This window comes from Clupea harengus, chromosome 7 (assembly GCF_900700415.2).
Source record: "Clupea harengus chromosome 7, Ch_v2.0.2, whole genome shotgun sequence".
NCBI classification, from domain to species: domain Eukaryota; kingdom Metazoa; phylum Chordata; class Actinopteri; order Clupeiformes; family Clupeidae; genus Clupea; species Clupea harengus.
In genome coordinates, this window is record NC_045158.1 from 9,648,821 (window position 1) to 9,660,425 (window position 11,605).

General features: G+C 42.4%; 1 protein-coding gene across 1 annotated transcript in view; it reads right to left on the reverse strand.

The window, feature by feature from the left end:
- The window catches only part of LOC105889881 (calcium-activated potassium channel slo-1-like), a 14,501-nt gene that overhangs the window by 1,145 nt on the left and 1,751 nt on the right, over positions 1–11,605 (reverse strand). The window contains exons 2-13 of the mRNA XM_031571194.2: positions 11,425–11,583; positions 10,862–10,971; positions 10,700–10,768; positions 10,504–10,590; positions 10,254–10,330; positions 10,022–10,091; positions 8,740–8,857; positions 5,769–5,993; positions 5,265–5,484; positions 1,664–1,741; positions 1,306–1,436; positions 715–909 (exon numbers count right to left, since the gene is read on the reverse strand). Of these exons, the coding sequence (XP_031427054.1) occupies positions 715–909; positions 1,306–1,436; positions 1,664–1,741; positions 5,265–5,484; positions 5,769–5,993; positions 8,740–8,857; positions 10,022–10,091; positions 10,254–10,330; positions 10,504–10,590; positions 10,700–10,768; positions 10,862–10,971; positions 11,425–11,583 (1,539 nt within the window). The remainder of the gene's footprint in view (positions 1–714; positions 910–1,305; positions 1,437–1,663; positions 1,742–5,264; positions 5,485–5,768; positions 5,994–8,739; positions 8,858–10,021; positions 10,092–10,253; positions 10,331–10,503; positions 10,591–10,699; positions 10,769–10,861; positions 10,972–11,424; positions 11,584–11,605) is intronic.

Here is an 11,605-nt window from a genome sequence, read left to right on the forward strand (position 1 = left end):
ATACAAATGTTTCAGCTAACAGTAAACACTGAACTGTATATATCTGTAATGGCATTCAATAAACTCCTCAAGCTAGTACTGTGTAATTCAACTGCATGTGTATGTGTTTTATTGGCAATTGTGCAATGATATGCATTCCACAGGACCGCAAGACCTTACCCTACAGTGTAAAACAGAATAATCTCAGCATTAACTCAACAATATTACTATGTTTCCCATAGTCAGGGTGTTGATGTGTAACTCTACTTATGAAAATCGCAAGAGCCTGCCTGGTGCTGTATGCAAGTTTTGGTATCATGAACGAAAATGGCCCTTCCGCTACTGAGGGCGCTCATCCTACAGGTCATACTGGACTGATTGGAAGTGTCAATGAAATAAAAAATATAATAATATATAATGTATGTCAGTAACCAGTGGTATTCATAGGAGCAGTGGGGTACCTGTTGCACCTTTTGTCAAAGATCCACCCCCTACCACCCACCCACCGAAATTGACACGGAAAGCTTATTCCACATAACTTAACGTTAAGTCTTACGGGAAACCCGAATACAGATCCTAAGCTCTCGTAACTCTCCACCCCTGCAGGTAAGACTCCCTAAGCTCCGTAACTGCAGTTAAATCAGGGTGTATCTGTGCATGAATGACTGTGCATTATTCTAAAGGCCTAGAGAAGCTCAATGGTGCAGAGAGACACCGTGGCGAGCGGTTCCATACGCGTAGGCGGCAGAGGGGCTCGTCGTCCAGCGCCAATTGTGCCAGTTTGGAGCGCTGACGCAGCGTGCACAGTGTCAGGTTCATCTCGCCCTGGCACAGATGGTTGTCCTCCGCCAGCTGTGCCTCCAGTGCGGGTGTGTCTCCCCCCGTCACCAGTGTGTTGATCAGGTTGGGCACGTTGGCATTGAAGTACGTCTGAGAGAAAGAGGGATACAGTGTTTGTTTCTTGATTTTCTTTTTCTTACTTTACACATAGACTTTCTAGTTTATTGATTATTGATTACTTGGGTTTTTGTAAAAAAGATATTTTATTTAGTTAATCTTCAATTAAAAATGTGCTATGTATGCATTACATTACATGAGTAATGTGTGCATTAATATGTATACTAGGTCTCACATAAGACACACGTATGGCACTTGAAGTATATGCACCATGCAAAAAACATTACTAGAGACTGTAAAAACTAAAAACCCCAAAACTATGGGTTGCACAGTCCAGGGACATCGCACAGGCTGAGAAGTAATGAGAAAAATGAGTAATGAGGAGAGTGGAGAGGAAACGAGAGTGGAGGAGAGGGAAGGAGTACATACAGCTGACATGAGAGAGTCTAGCAGGTCCATAGAGAACACAGAGCCGATGGCAAACGCCTCTGTTAGAGTCATATTGGAGGACTTGTTGAACTCTTCCACATCACTCACAAACTGCACGTTGGAGGTGTTCACTGTGAAGGCACAATGAGAGAAAGGCAAAGGGGTTGGCTGTGGGTGGTGGTGGAGCTGGGAAAATCAGGGCCGCTGGTCTGACACAAGATCTACAGCCTCAAAGGCTCTGCATACAAATGCATAATGTGTAACCAGTGCTCAAGGTCAGTCTTTTATCTAGGCCATTAATAACCCCATAGTTGTCTTCAAAGGATTTGGGTAGTGTAAAGTATGAGGAGTGTAGTACCGAGCTCTACCAGCAGGGGAACTGTGGTTCCTGTCCTTGGAGGTTGTGGTGGTGGAGAGGCATCTGGTGGCCGAGGTCCTGCATTGAATAGAGAGTGCACAAGCGTCTTGTGAAAAATAGAATTGCACACTTATACAAAAGATGTATTAAAATGTATTCTGTAGAACAATGTGGCCATAACACATACTGTGTAACATCAATGACTAATCATATACTTCACTGTTCAACATCATATAATACATCCATCCTGACAGCAGGCTAATCGTACATACTCTCCAGTAATGCTCCATGTTTCATTCTCTAAATCTATTTATCAAAACATATGCCTCCCTCTCCTCCCTAGTCGAGTACCTTTTTCTCCCTTGTAGGCTGCTGTATGGTCAGACACAGCCGCTGTGACGCTCTTGCAAGACAGTGTGTCTTAATTATGGATTTATTGTATCATTAGCACATTTCTGCTGCTGGCGGCACATTGAGCCAGTCAAAGTTAATTACTGTAACATGTTTATTTTCTGTCAGCCTTTTCGACGGGCTGTCGCACTAGCGGTTAGCTCACACACGGTGCTCACACAGGCTACCTCCGCTAAAATAACCAGGCCGCACATCTTCATTCCAGTGTCTCGGAGCCTCCAGTTTCTTACAGCCTCCCGCCGTGTCTACCCAACTTCTCGAACCACCACGCCGTGACACTCTCCACTACACACAGAGCAGTCACAGCTGTGCATGCGCACCAAAATACAGTCTAGGCTAGGAATATGTGTTGGCGAGTCATGAGTCATGATAATGTTATGGATATGAGTTAAGACACCTAAATAAACGATAAAACTGAGGTGTTTCTACTTCCTCCTTTCTGCTTACATTACTATTGCCATTATTCTAGCTACATAAGTAATACATTAGGTATGCTTATATTTGGCTGCATTGTTTGGATTCGCGCTAAATATTGTTATATTTTGTCCATAGAGGGGCGCTGCAACTGACACATTTCAACATCTCTTCTCTCATCTCTCAACCGCTTAAGCTAAAATTTTGAAATGTGGCATGCTTATACTTGGCTTTATCCATTTTATTACATCTCCTAAAGACTGCTAAACAAAAGTGTTATCTATGGCTAATCAAAATTCAGTGGCTAGTACATGCTAGTGTGAATGGCCATTCTTAATGTAGGCTCATCAATAATGGTATATAGAAGGCATTCACCCAATTTCAAACAAATTGTCCATAAGATATTGCTACAACAAGTGACACCATGTTTTCCAATGTTCCTCTGACATGGTTTGTCTTAAAAAATCATTTTTACTTTCGATCCCTCACTACTTGAGGCATAGTTGTCGCTACACGATGGTAGTCCTTTGGGGGATAGTAGTCCCTCACATTGCGCATGCGTCATTTTGCAACACTGTCGACCACTGCATGCGTCACAACGACAGATCCGTTTTCAATCATGGAGAAAAGCGACGAAAGCCAGTTTTTTGAAAACATGACCATTTATTTAAAAACAAAGAAGAAGTTGTCACAGTGGACAAAACAGATGAGGTGGAGGATCAAAAAGTCTCTCCCCAGTTTCGTTTCATATGTTGACGTAGAGCCTTATGCTGTTAGCCGTTTACAACATAATTAAATATAACATTAAATATACCCACATTATGCGTTAAGACAAGCCCCATATGTTGACGTTTAAACCGTTTACAACATTATTAAATATTACGTTAAATAAACCTACATTATGCGTTAAGACAAGCCAGATATGTTGATGTTGATGTTGAGCCTTATGCTGTAAACCGTTTTGTTGTCTGAGCATGCGCGATTATGTTGAGCCTTATGCCATAAACCGTTTGTGTCTGAGCATGCGCAATGTGAGGGACTACTATCCCCCAAAGGACTACCATCGTGTAGCGACAGCATATTGCACATTGTACTTGGAGCCGGGTGATAGCTGCTTGTGGCTTTATTTATGATAATGTGTGTATGTATATACATTTATATATATATATGGATATGTTTGTATAGTGTTACTGCTTCACACCCTTTTAGTGTACAGCGGTCACAATCAGAAAGTATGGTTCCTTTCATTCTTGGAATCTTTTTGAGGGATCTTTCCAGTTTAGTGGTGTTTCAGAAAATAACCTTGGTTAATTGATTCAAAAGATTGCTAGGGTCTGAAATATATGGGAGGCACAATGTGGGAAAGGAAATAACTTCACATTTCTTTAAAACTACTATTCACTGTGTCTTCACAAAACGGCGAAATATGGCTTAACCATTACATCTTAAAGTCAATTGTTCAATTATTGGGACTAAAGACCATTTGATATACTGTTTTGCCAATACAGCGGACACTTTTGGCCTCTTTTGACGGCCTCCTCATATCGTTTCACCAATATTAGTGTAAATGTCCCCTCTTCTGTTTACTCAATGTACGGCAGGTTTGCTTTACTTAACCCTACAATGCCGGTTCTATTATATTTACTAAATTAGATTTTGAGACATCTATGTCATCATGTTTTCTAAAAAACCTGTTGCAATCTGACACGTCTTCTGCCCTCTGGTGGATTATCTGTGCAACATAGGTGCATTGTAGGCAGTAATGGGCCTTTAAATGCTATATTCAAAATGGTTGCCTGCAAGTAACTCACAAATGTTTGGGAGGGAAATCCTGAATTTAAAAAAAGTTACTGTATGAATAACGTTTATATAGTTGCTATTATTTCAATATAAAAATGTATTGAGGGAACTTATACTTATATTAATATATAATACTTATATTACTATATAATATGTCATTCTTTACAGTACAATCTTGTTGAAAATGTATGTATCAAATATGATACAACAGGTATTTCAGGTAATTTATCTGTAAATCTCTCCATCGTTCTTGTATTGCAATTCATGATGCTGACAGAAAGACCTCAGCAACTCTTTGATCTGGTATAAATCTGGTATAAGGACTCAGGGCCCCTTCCTGAGGTGTTGTAAAAATGCCTTATTTGACCACTGGGGAACACTGTGACAAGTAAAATGTTCCAAATGCAAAAAATATTTTTGTTTCTAAAAATTGCCTGATGCATGAAATATGATACAGAGCATCCAATATGATACAAAACACACAATTTTTTTGTATTTGTCACAAGGTTCAATAAACACTTCAACTTAAAAAATCAGAATTTTCTGGCTAACATAATATAAAATATTCTGTATTTTTTATATTCATCAATAATGTTTAAGTCCCTAGTTTCACTTAATTATTGTTCATTCTCTCACTTTAAGCAGTGGTCATATTACACACCGCTATGTGGTATGTCTAGTTACAACCCAAATGTTGTCACGCACAGTTAACTCTACGCATTCAATTGAAATTTGATGCCATAGTTTACAATAGTTGGAACAAAAACTATCTGCAAAAAGAGAACTGTTCAACTCAGAGATCAAAAGGGTAGGTGCTTGAGCACCACCTGGGGTCTATCTATGCATGTGCCCGAGTTGAGCAAATGCCCTTAAAATACCATACACTCTCCAAAGGAGGCAAAGAAAAACCAGTACACATCCATACCATCAATGATTCACACACTAGTACAGAAATATCCTGCCAATGAACACCCACCTAGGGGGGTGTAGCTGCTGCGGCGCCCGTGCTGGCTCTGGGGGCGGGAGGGCTGGTAGCTGAAGCGCGTGTGAAAGAGGTTGACGCAGGACAGGATGGTCTCCTTGTCCTGCATGGTTGACTCAATGTTCTTGTTGCTGCTTAAGGTGCTGAGGACCACACACATGGCACAGGTCTCCACCCGCACCGCTCGCAGGTCGGCCTTGCACATAGGAGAGCCCTGGCAGAGGTGGAGAGGGGAGAGGAGGGCGAAGGGAAAAAGAGAGAGAGATTGAAAAGAGATGGAGAAATGGAAAGCAGAGAGAAGGGAGTGGAACAGAAAGTGAAGGGGAATAGAGGATAAGAAAGTTACACTACCCTGAATTTCTTTTCTTTTCTTTTCTTTTCTTTTCTTTTCTTTTCTTTTCTTTTCTTTTCCTTTTTCTTTCTCTTTCTCTTTCTCCTTTTCTTTCTCTTTCTCTTTCTCTCACACACACACACACACACAGTCACAGTCACACTTACAGATAGAAAGTAGATCTTGGGGAAGTACTGGATATTGGACCACTCCCTTCTGAAGTACTTGGGGTCCCCCAGGAAGACTACGGTCTTGAGCTCGGGGACGGTGAAGTTGCTGGCCCTCAGAGGCATCATGAAGTCCCCCAGGCCCAGCAGCCTGGAGTCTTCATCCCCAACCAGACACACGACCACATGCTGGCGCAGAGGCAGCACAGACGCCTTCTCCCTGGTCTGGGGAGGGCCACATATGCAAGGGGATGTTAAGTAGACACACACACACACACACACACACACACACACACACACACACCTGCATGTACATAAGAAAACACATGTACATACACACACACTCTTATGCACACACATACGCCCAGACACACATACACACTGAAGGCCGAAACACTGATAAGGAAATGTGAAACTCTGACTTTAATCAAGTATGTATGTGTGTTAATCATATGACTTGTGAGCTGAGACATGAAGTTTCTGTTTCTGTTTTTAAGTGCTGACGTTTCTAACTCTGTGTATGTGCTTAAAAGTGTACCTTCTGTGTGTGTAAGCTGATAAGAAGAACGAGTAGTACTTATATGCAACTCCGGAGTCCTGAGGCTACTTGAGTGAATTTTCACCTAACAAACACACAGGTAGATACACACCTGCATGCACATAAGAATGTATATACACACACTCACATGCACACGCAAAGGCACAGGCACAGGCACAGGCACACACACACACACCAAATTGCAAATTAGTAGAAACATAAGCACATACACAACTAATCAATGACTCAGAGATCAACAGGCACACATTGATGTTTCAACACTTACCTTCTATACATCGGCCTGTCAAGTTAAATGGATAGTTTTTTCATATGGGGTCAAACTAAGCCATCAATTACAAATAAATGTTTTGAGTGAAACAAAATCTGCTGTACCACTGTGTCAACTATGTTTTCAAAAAGGTAGATTTAGTGGTTAACAGAGCTCAAGAGAGATTGTTGCTTATTAATTTAGGCCCCGTCACACCATGACGTTCTTGTCAACGTTCTATGAAGTTAGAGGAAACGTTGGTAATCGTCCATGGTCGCTGGTATAGCACCAGAAGAGCGTTGTGTGAAAGCTGGTGAACGCTGTAATCGTCAGTAATCGTCGGTGATCGGCGGAGAACGCTGATCCGGAAAAAATGTTTTGAACATGCACAAAAGTTCTCATTTAAACGCTGGAGAACTTTCGTGGAACGTTTTATTAACTTTGCATGCGTTTGGCTATCGTAGTCAGTCGTTGGGTAGGGTAGACTGAGTACAGTTGATGCACCCGAAATAACTTATGTGCACAGCAATCCTGAGACGTGATTTTTAGTTTGGACATGCCTACTAACGTCCTCTTTGATCCCGGGAAATTTGAGCACCTAACCCATGTCTCATATGAAGTTTTTTTTTTTTTTTTTTTTCACCAAGGGAAGATCTTGATTTTATCATGTCCCTTCTACAATTAATATGTTATTAACCATACGTGATCAACAAACGCACTTACATAATTGCAAACGTTATTCTGTGCACTATAAATCTACATATTCCATGCTATCATGTCATGCAAGGTCATTGCATAATCTAGCGAAAAGCGGAGTGGAGGGTATATATGCTTGCTTGAGCCCAGCATGAAGTAGATGTACTGAACTTCAACATAGCTGAGCACTGTTATAGCTGGTGCTGTTCCATGGCAGATGGATATGATATGAAGACTCTTGTGACATGGACAATGTGTGTGGATGTGTTGATGTTTTCTAATAATAAACATTGAGAAACACAAATTCAGTGTCAAATTTAAATAATTAATTTTAATAACATAAAACCCCAGGAATAACGCCCGTTATTTCGTAAATCACAGTAATAATAACAGTAAATCTTCGTCCGAAGACATTGCTAGTGAAAGAGGCTTTGTATTCTTCTTACTTTCAGCAGCATGTATCATCTTCTTACTTGCAGCAGCGCTAGTAGCAGACACTGTCACTACACGATGGTAGTCCTTTGGGGGATAGTAGTCCCTCACATTGCGCATGCTCAGACACAAACGGTTTACGGCATGAGGCTCAAGATAATCGCGCATGCTCAGACAACAAAACTGTTTACAGCATAAGGCTCAACATCAACATATCTGGCTTGTCTTAACGCATAATGTAGGTTTATTTAACGTAATATTTAATAATGTTGTAAACGGTTTAAACGTCAACATATGGGGCTTGTCTTAACGCATAATGTGGGTATATTTAATGTTATATTTAATTATGTTGTAAACGGCTAACAGCATAAGGCTCTACGTCAACATATGAAACGAAACTGGGGAGAGACTTTTTGATCCTCCACCTCATCTGTTTTGTCCACTGTGACAACATCTTCTTTGTTTTTAAATAAATGGTCATGTTTTCAAAAAACTGGCTTTCGTCGCTTTTCGCCATGATTGAAAACGGATCTGTCGTTGTGACGCATGCGCGCGCGGCTTCGCTGTCGACAGCAGTCGACAGTGTCGCAAAATGACGCATGCGCAATGTGAGGGACTACTATCCCCCAAAGGACTACCATCGTGTAGCGACAGACACGTCAGCACACGTTTGTCACGCACCAGTGACCTGTCACAAGTCGTTGTCCCACGCTAGTAGTCATGCGTCAGTCCCACGCTAGTAGTCATGCGTCAGTCCTACGCTATTCTTTCGTTAAGTCACACGCCAAATGTGTCCACCTCGCCCTAGAACGCTCGAAATTGAACGATTAGAAAGTTCAGAGAACGTTGACCAGAACATTATGGTGTGACGGGGCCTTTTGACGCTGGACGTTAACTTCCCCCCTTGGGTATGTATTTCATATAACTTTCTAAAAAATGACCATTATGGGAAACAACCCTTGTAGTAATGTATGAGCTGAACAACGCTGAACTTCCTCTTAAATGTTTGATGGCCAAGGCTAGCGCTGATATTTTACCAGTGAGACTTCCTGTAATGGGATGGGACTGCACCAGTGGAACATGCCAGTGGAGTCCAGCATCACGTCCTCTTCCAGCTCCAAGCCCGAGGTATACTCATCCAACTCCGGCTCCTGACTGGGGAAAAAAAACACAAGCAAGCTTTTAAACATAGTACTGAAGCAGTGGTGCCATGTCACCACAATCAGCCTGTGTGGTGGAACACAGACCATTAGGGCATGATGGATTATGAAGAGCGGCATACAATATGTCCTGCAAGACTATGCAATCAGACATCCTAAGTGAACTACATAGCAAGTAAAGTTGACAAGGTCTTGATCCATTTCATAAATAACTGCATGCTGTGACACAGAAAACAGCTTGTGTAAACATCAGCTCTGCTGTCACACAAAATAAGGCAAAGTTTTAAACACTACGAGTTGAAGACACGGTACACTTCTAGACAGACAGGCTGACATCTAACATTAACTTGTAGAAGGCGCACAGTGCTGAGGAAGTGTCAAAGAGGATTGAAGACTGAAAGCTGAGACAGAAAAAGAAAACCAATGACAGACAGATATACAGAGAAAGAGCAGCGAAAGTTGAGACAGTGCACTGAGAGCCGTGCGGAGAGGCAGGAGCAGAGCGGAGGGACTTTGATAGGTTTCACTTCTAATCTGCCCGCTAACTCATCCGCTGACGTGGCCCTCTCCTCTGACAGCCTCTCCCAACATTAATGCCCAGTCTGCGAGGGGGGAACGGCTAGGGGAACAGGACCCATTCATCAGCCTGTCAATCCAGCCCCTGCTTGCCTGCCTGCTCCACACTGCTCTGCTCTGTGCTATACTGCTACAGCTGAGGCAGGCAGCTAGCTCAGGATAAAGATGGCAGAGACAGAGGAACAGACAGACTGTGCTCTGTGACTGGCAAGGACAGTGAGTGGACATCTGTCTGACAGGAATTTGCTTTTGTGTGTGTGTGTGTGTGTGTGTGTGTGTGTGTGTGTGCGTGTGCGCGTGCACGTGCGCGTGCGTGCGTATGTATGCATCTGTGCATTTAATGTGGAAAGATTTTAGTCCAAAAACAAATATGTTTATTAGATTTCTCCATAATTCCTGCAACTGATAGATCTTATGTCATTTCACCCTTGCCCTGGCTCTGAAGCCCCACCCCTCCCCCTTTGGTACACACGCTCACATACTCTCATTTTAAGTAACTTCATAGGAATATAAATGGAAATATCTCAGCCTTGGTCATTTCTATGACATCTAGTAGCTTGCTTGGTCTGCAATCAGGACTTACCATTGGGGGAGAACTCCCAAAGATGGCTGTCTCACATTCAGACTCAGGAGCGATGATGAGGCTGTAGTCACTGGAGGAATTTCACAAGCACATGACAGATATCAATCAACAGCAAATTGTGTACTCCAGCACATAACTTACAACACCCATGAAAGGTCATTTAAAAGCAGGTTGTCTATGGACTGAGTTTGCCACCTACTGGTTCAAACGTGTATGTGAGTGTGGGCATTACCATTCTCACACTTGCACGGTTTCATTCTGGAGATATCGTCAATGTGATTGTGGCAAACCCAACAGTAAAAGCCGGCTCTGTAACAGAAAAAAAGACATATACATACACCCAGAGGTAGTGTGAATATATACATGTACACACACATAACCATATGCTTATTCCATGTGAGAACCATAACTGAAAATGTTAACATCCATGTTCACACTCACACAACATACATACACAATCACACACAGACAGGAAGCAGTACCTGTGTGCGTCTGCTGCATCCTCTGCAATGAGAAATCCCAGGGTTTTGTTCTTTATCCGGATATGGCTCGGAGGATTCACTAAAACACTGCCCAGAAAAACAACATTGACATTCGCCATGATTCCCTCAAGAAAACAAAATAGTAAACAACCCAAAACATCAGATGATTTTGTAAAATAACTGAAATGACTTTCACCAGAACTCTGTTTCTCCACTTTGATACTCGATCCCGATCAAACTCAAATTCAGCTTCAGGAAACACAGCCTGTGGAGTGGGTAGAGGTAAGATACCGCCAAAGACAGAGGGGCCCTAGCAGGTCCGGTCAATTGCCTAATGCACCACTGGACCAACACTTACTTGCTGGCTTGTGCAAATGAGAGGCCTGTGAAGGTGCTGGAAAGGTATTCAGTGTAAATCTCTTTGTACATGCCCTCTCTGTAAAACTTTCGCCAGGAATGATCGTCCGCCTGAACACAAAAGGCAAGAACATTAGGGTGAGATTTGTATACTTCAAGACCGCAGTATTATCTACTAATTTGTTCTTTGGTCTGAAAGAAATTCATATCTCAGTGTCACATATGGTGTTAAGCTCCACTTTTCACTTCCAAAGAAAGTTTACAACTTTCAAATCAATCTCTGGTAATGATGTCAAGCCTACTGTGGTATCCTCCTACCTGTTTATAACATTAAACATATACATGCAATACACTTAGGGACAGGACTAGGCCTTTGGGAGCTTTCAGAAAGACCAGCAACCTTGATTTCATTTCATGTTTGCTTGGATTTGTTTCTACCTGTGATTGTGTATGGGTGAATTTCATTGGCATCCTAGAGATTTACGATCGTTCTGCCTACAAGTAGCCGAGACATGCCCACCCTATCCAGAGCAGTGTTCATTACCCAGGCCTATGCATACTTACCTCCAACGGGCCACCCTGCATGCTGAAGAGGTTGGCCAGGAGAGTGGAGAGCCCCGGCACAAGGCAGCTCTGAGCCATGAAGCCCAGCTTGAGCTCGGCTAGACAGATGACACCATCGCCCCTGCTCCACTCCCAGTTGGACACGTTCTGCAGGTAAGCCTGGTGAGGTGATGGTGGCACA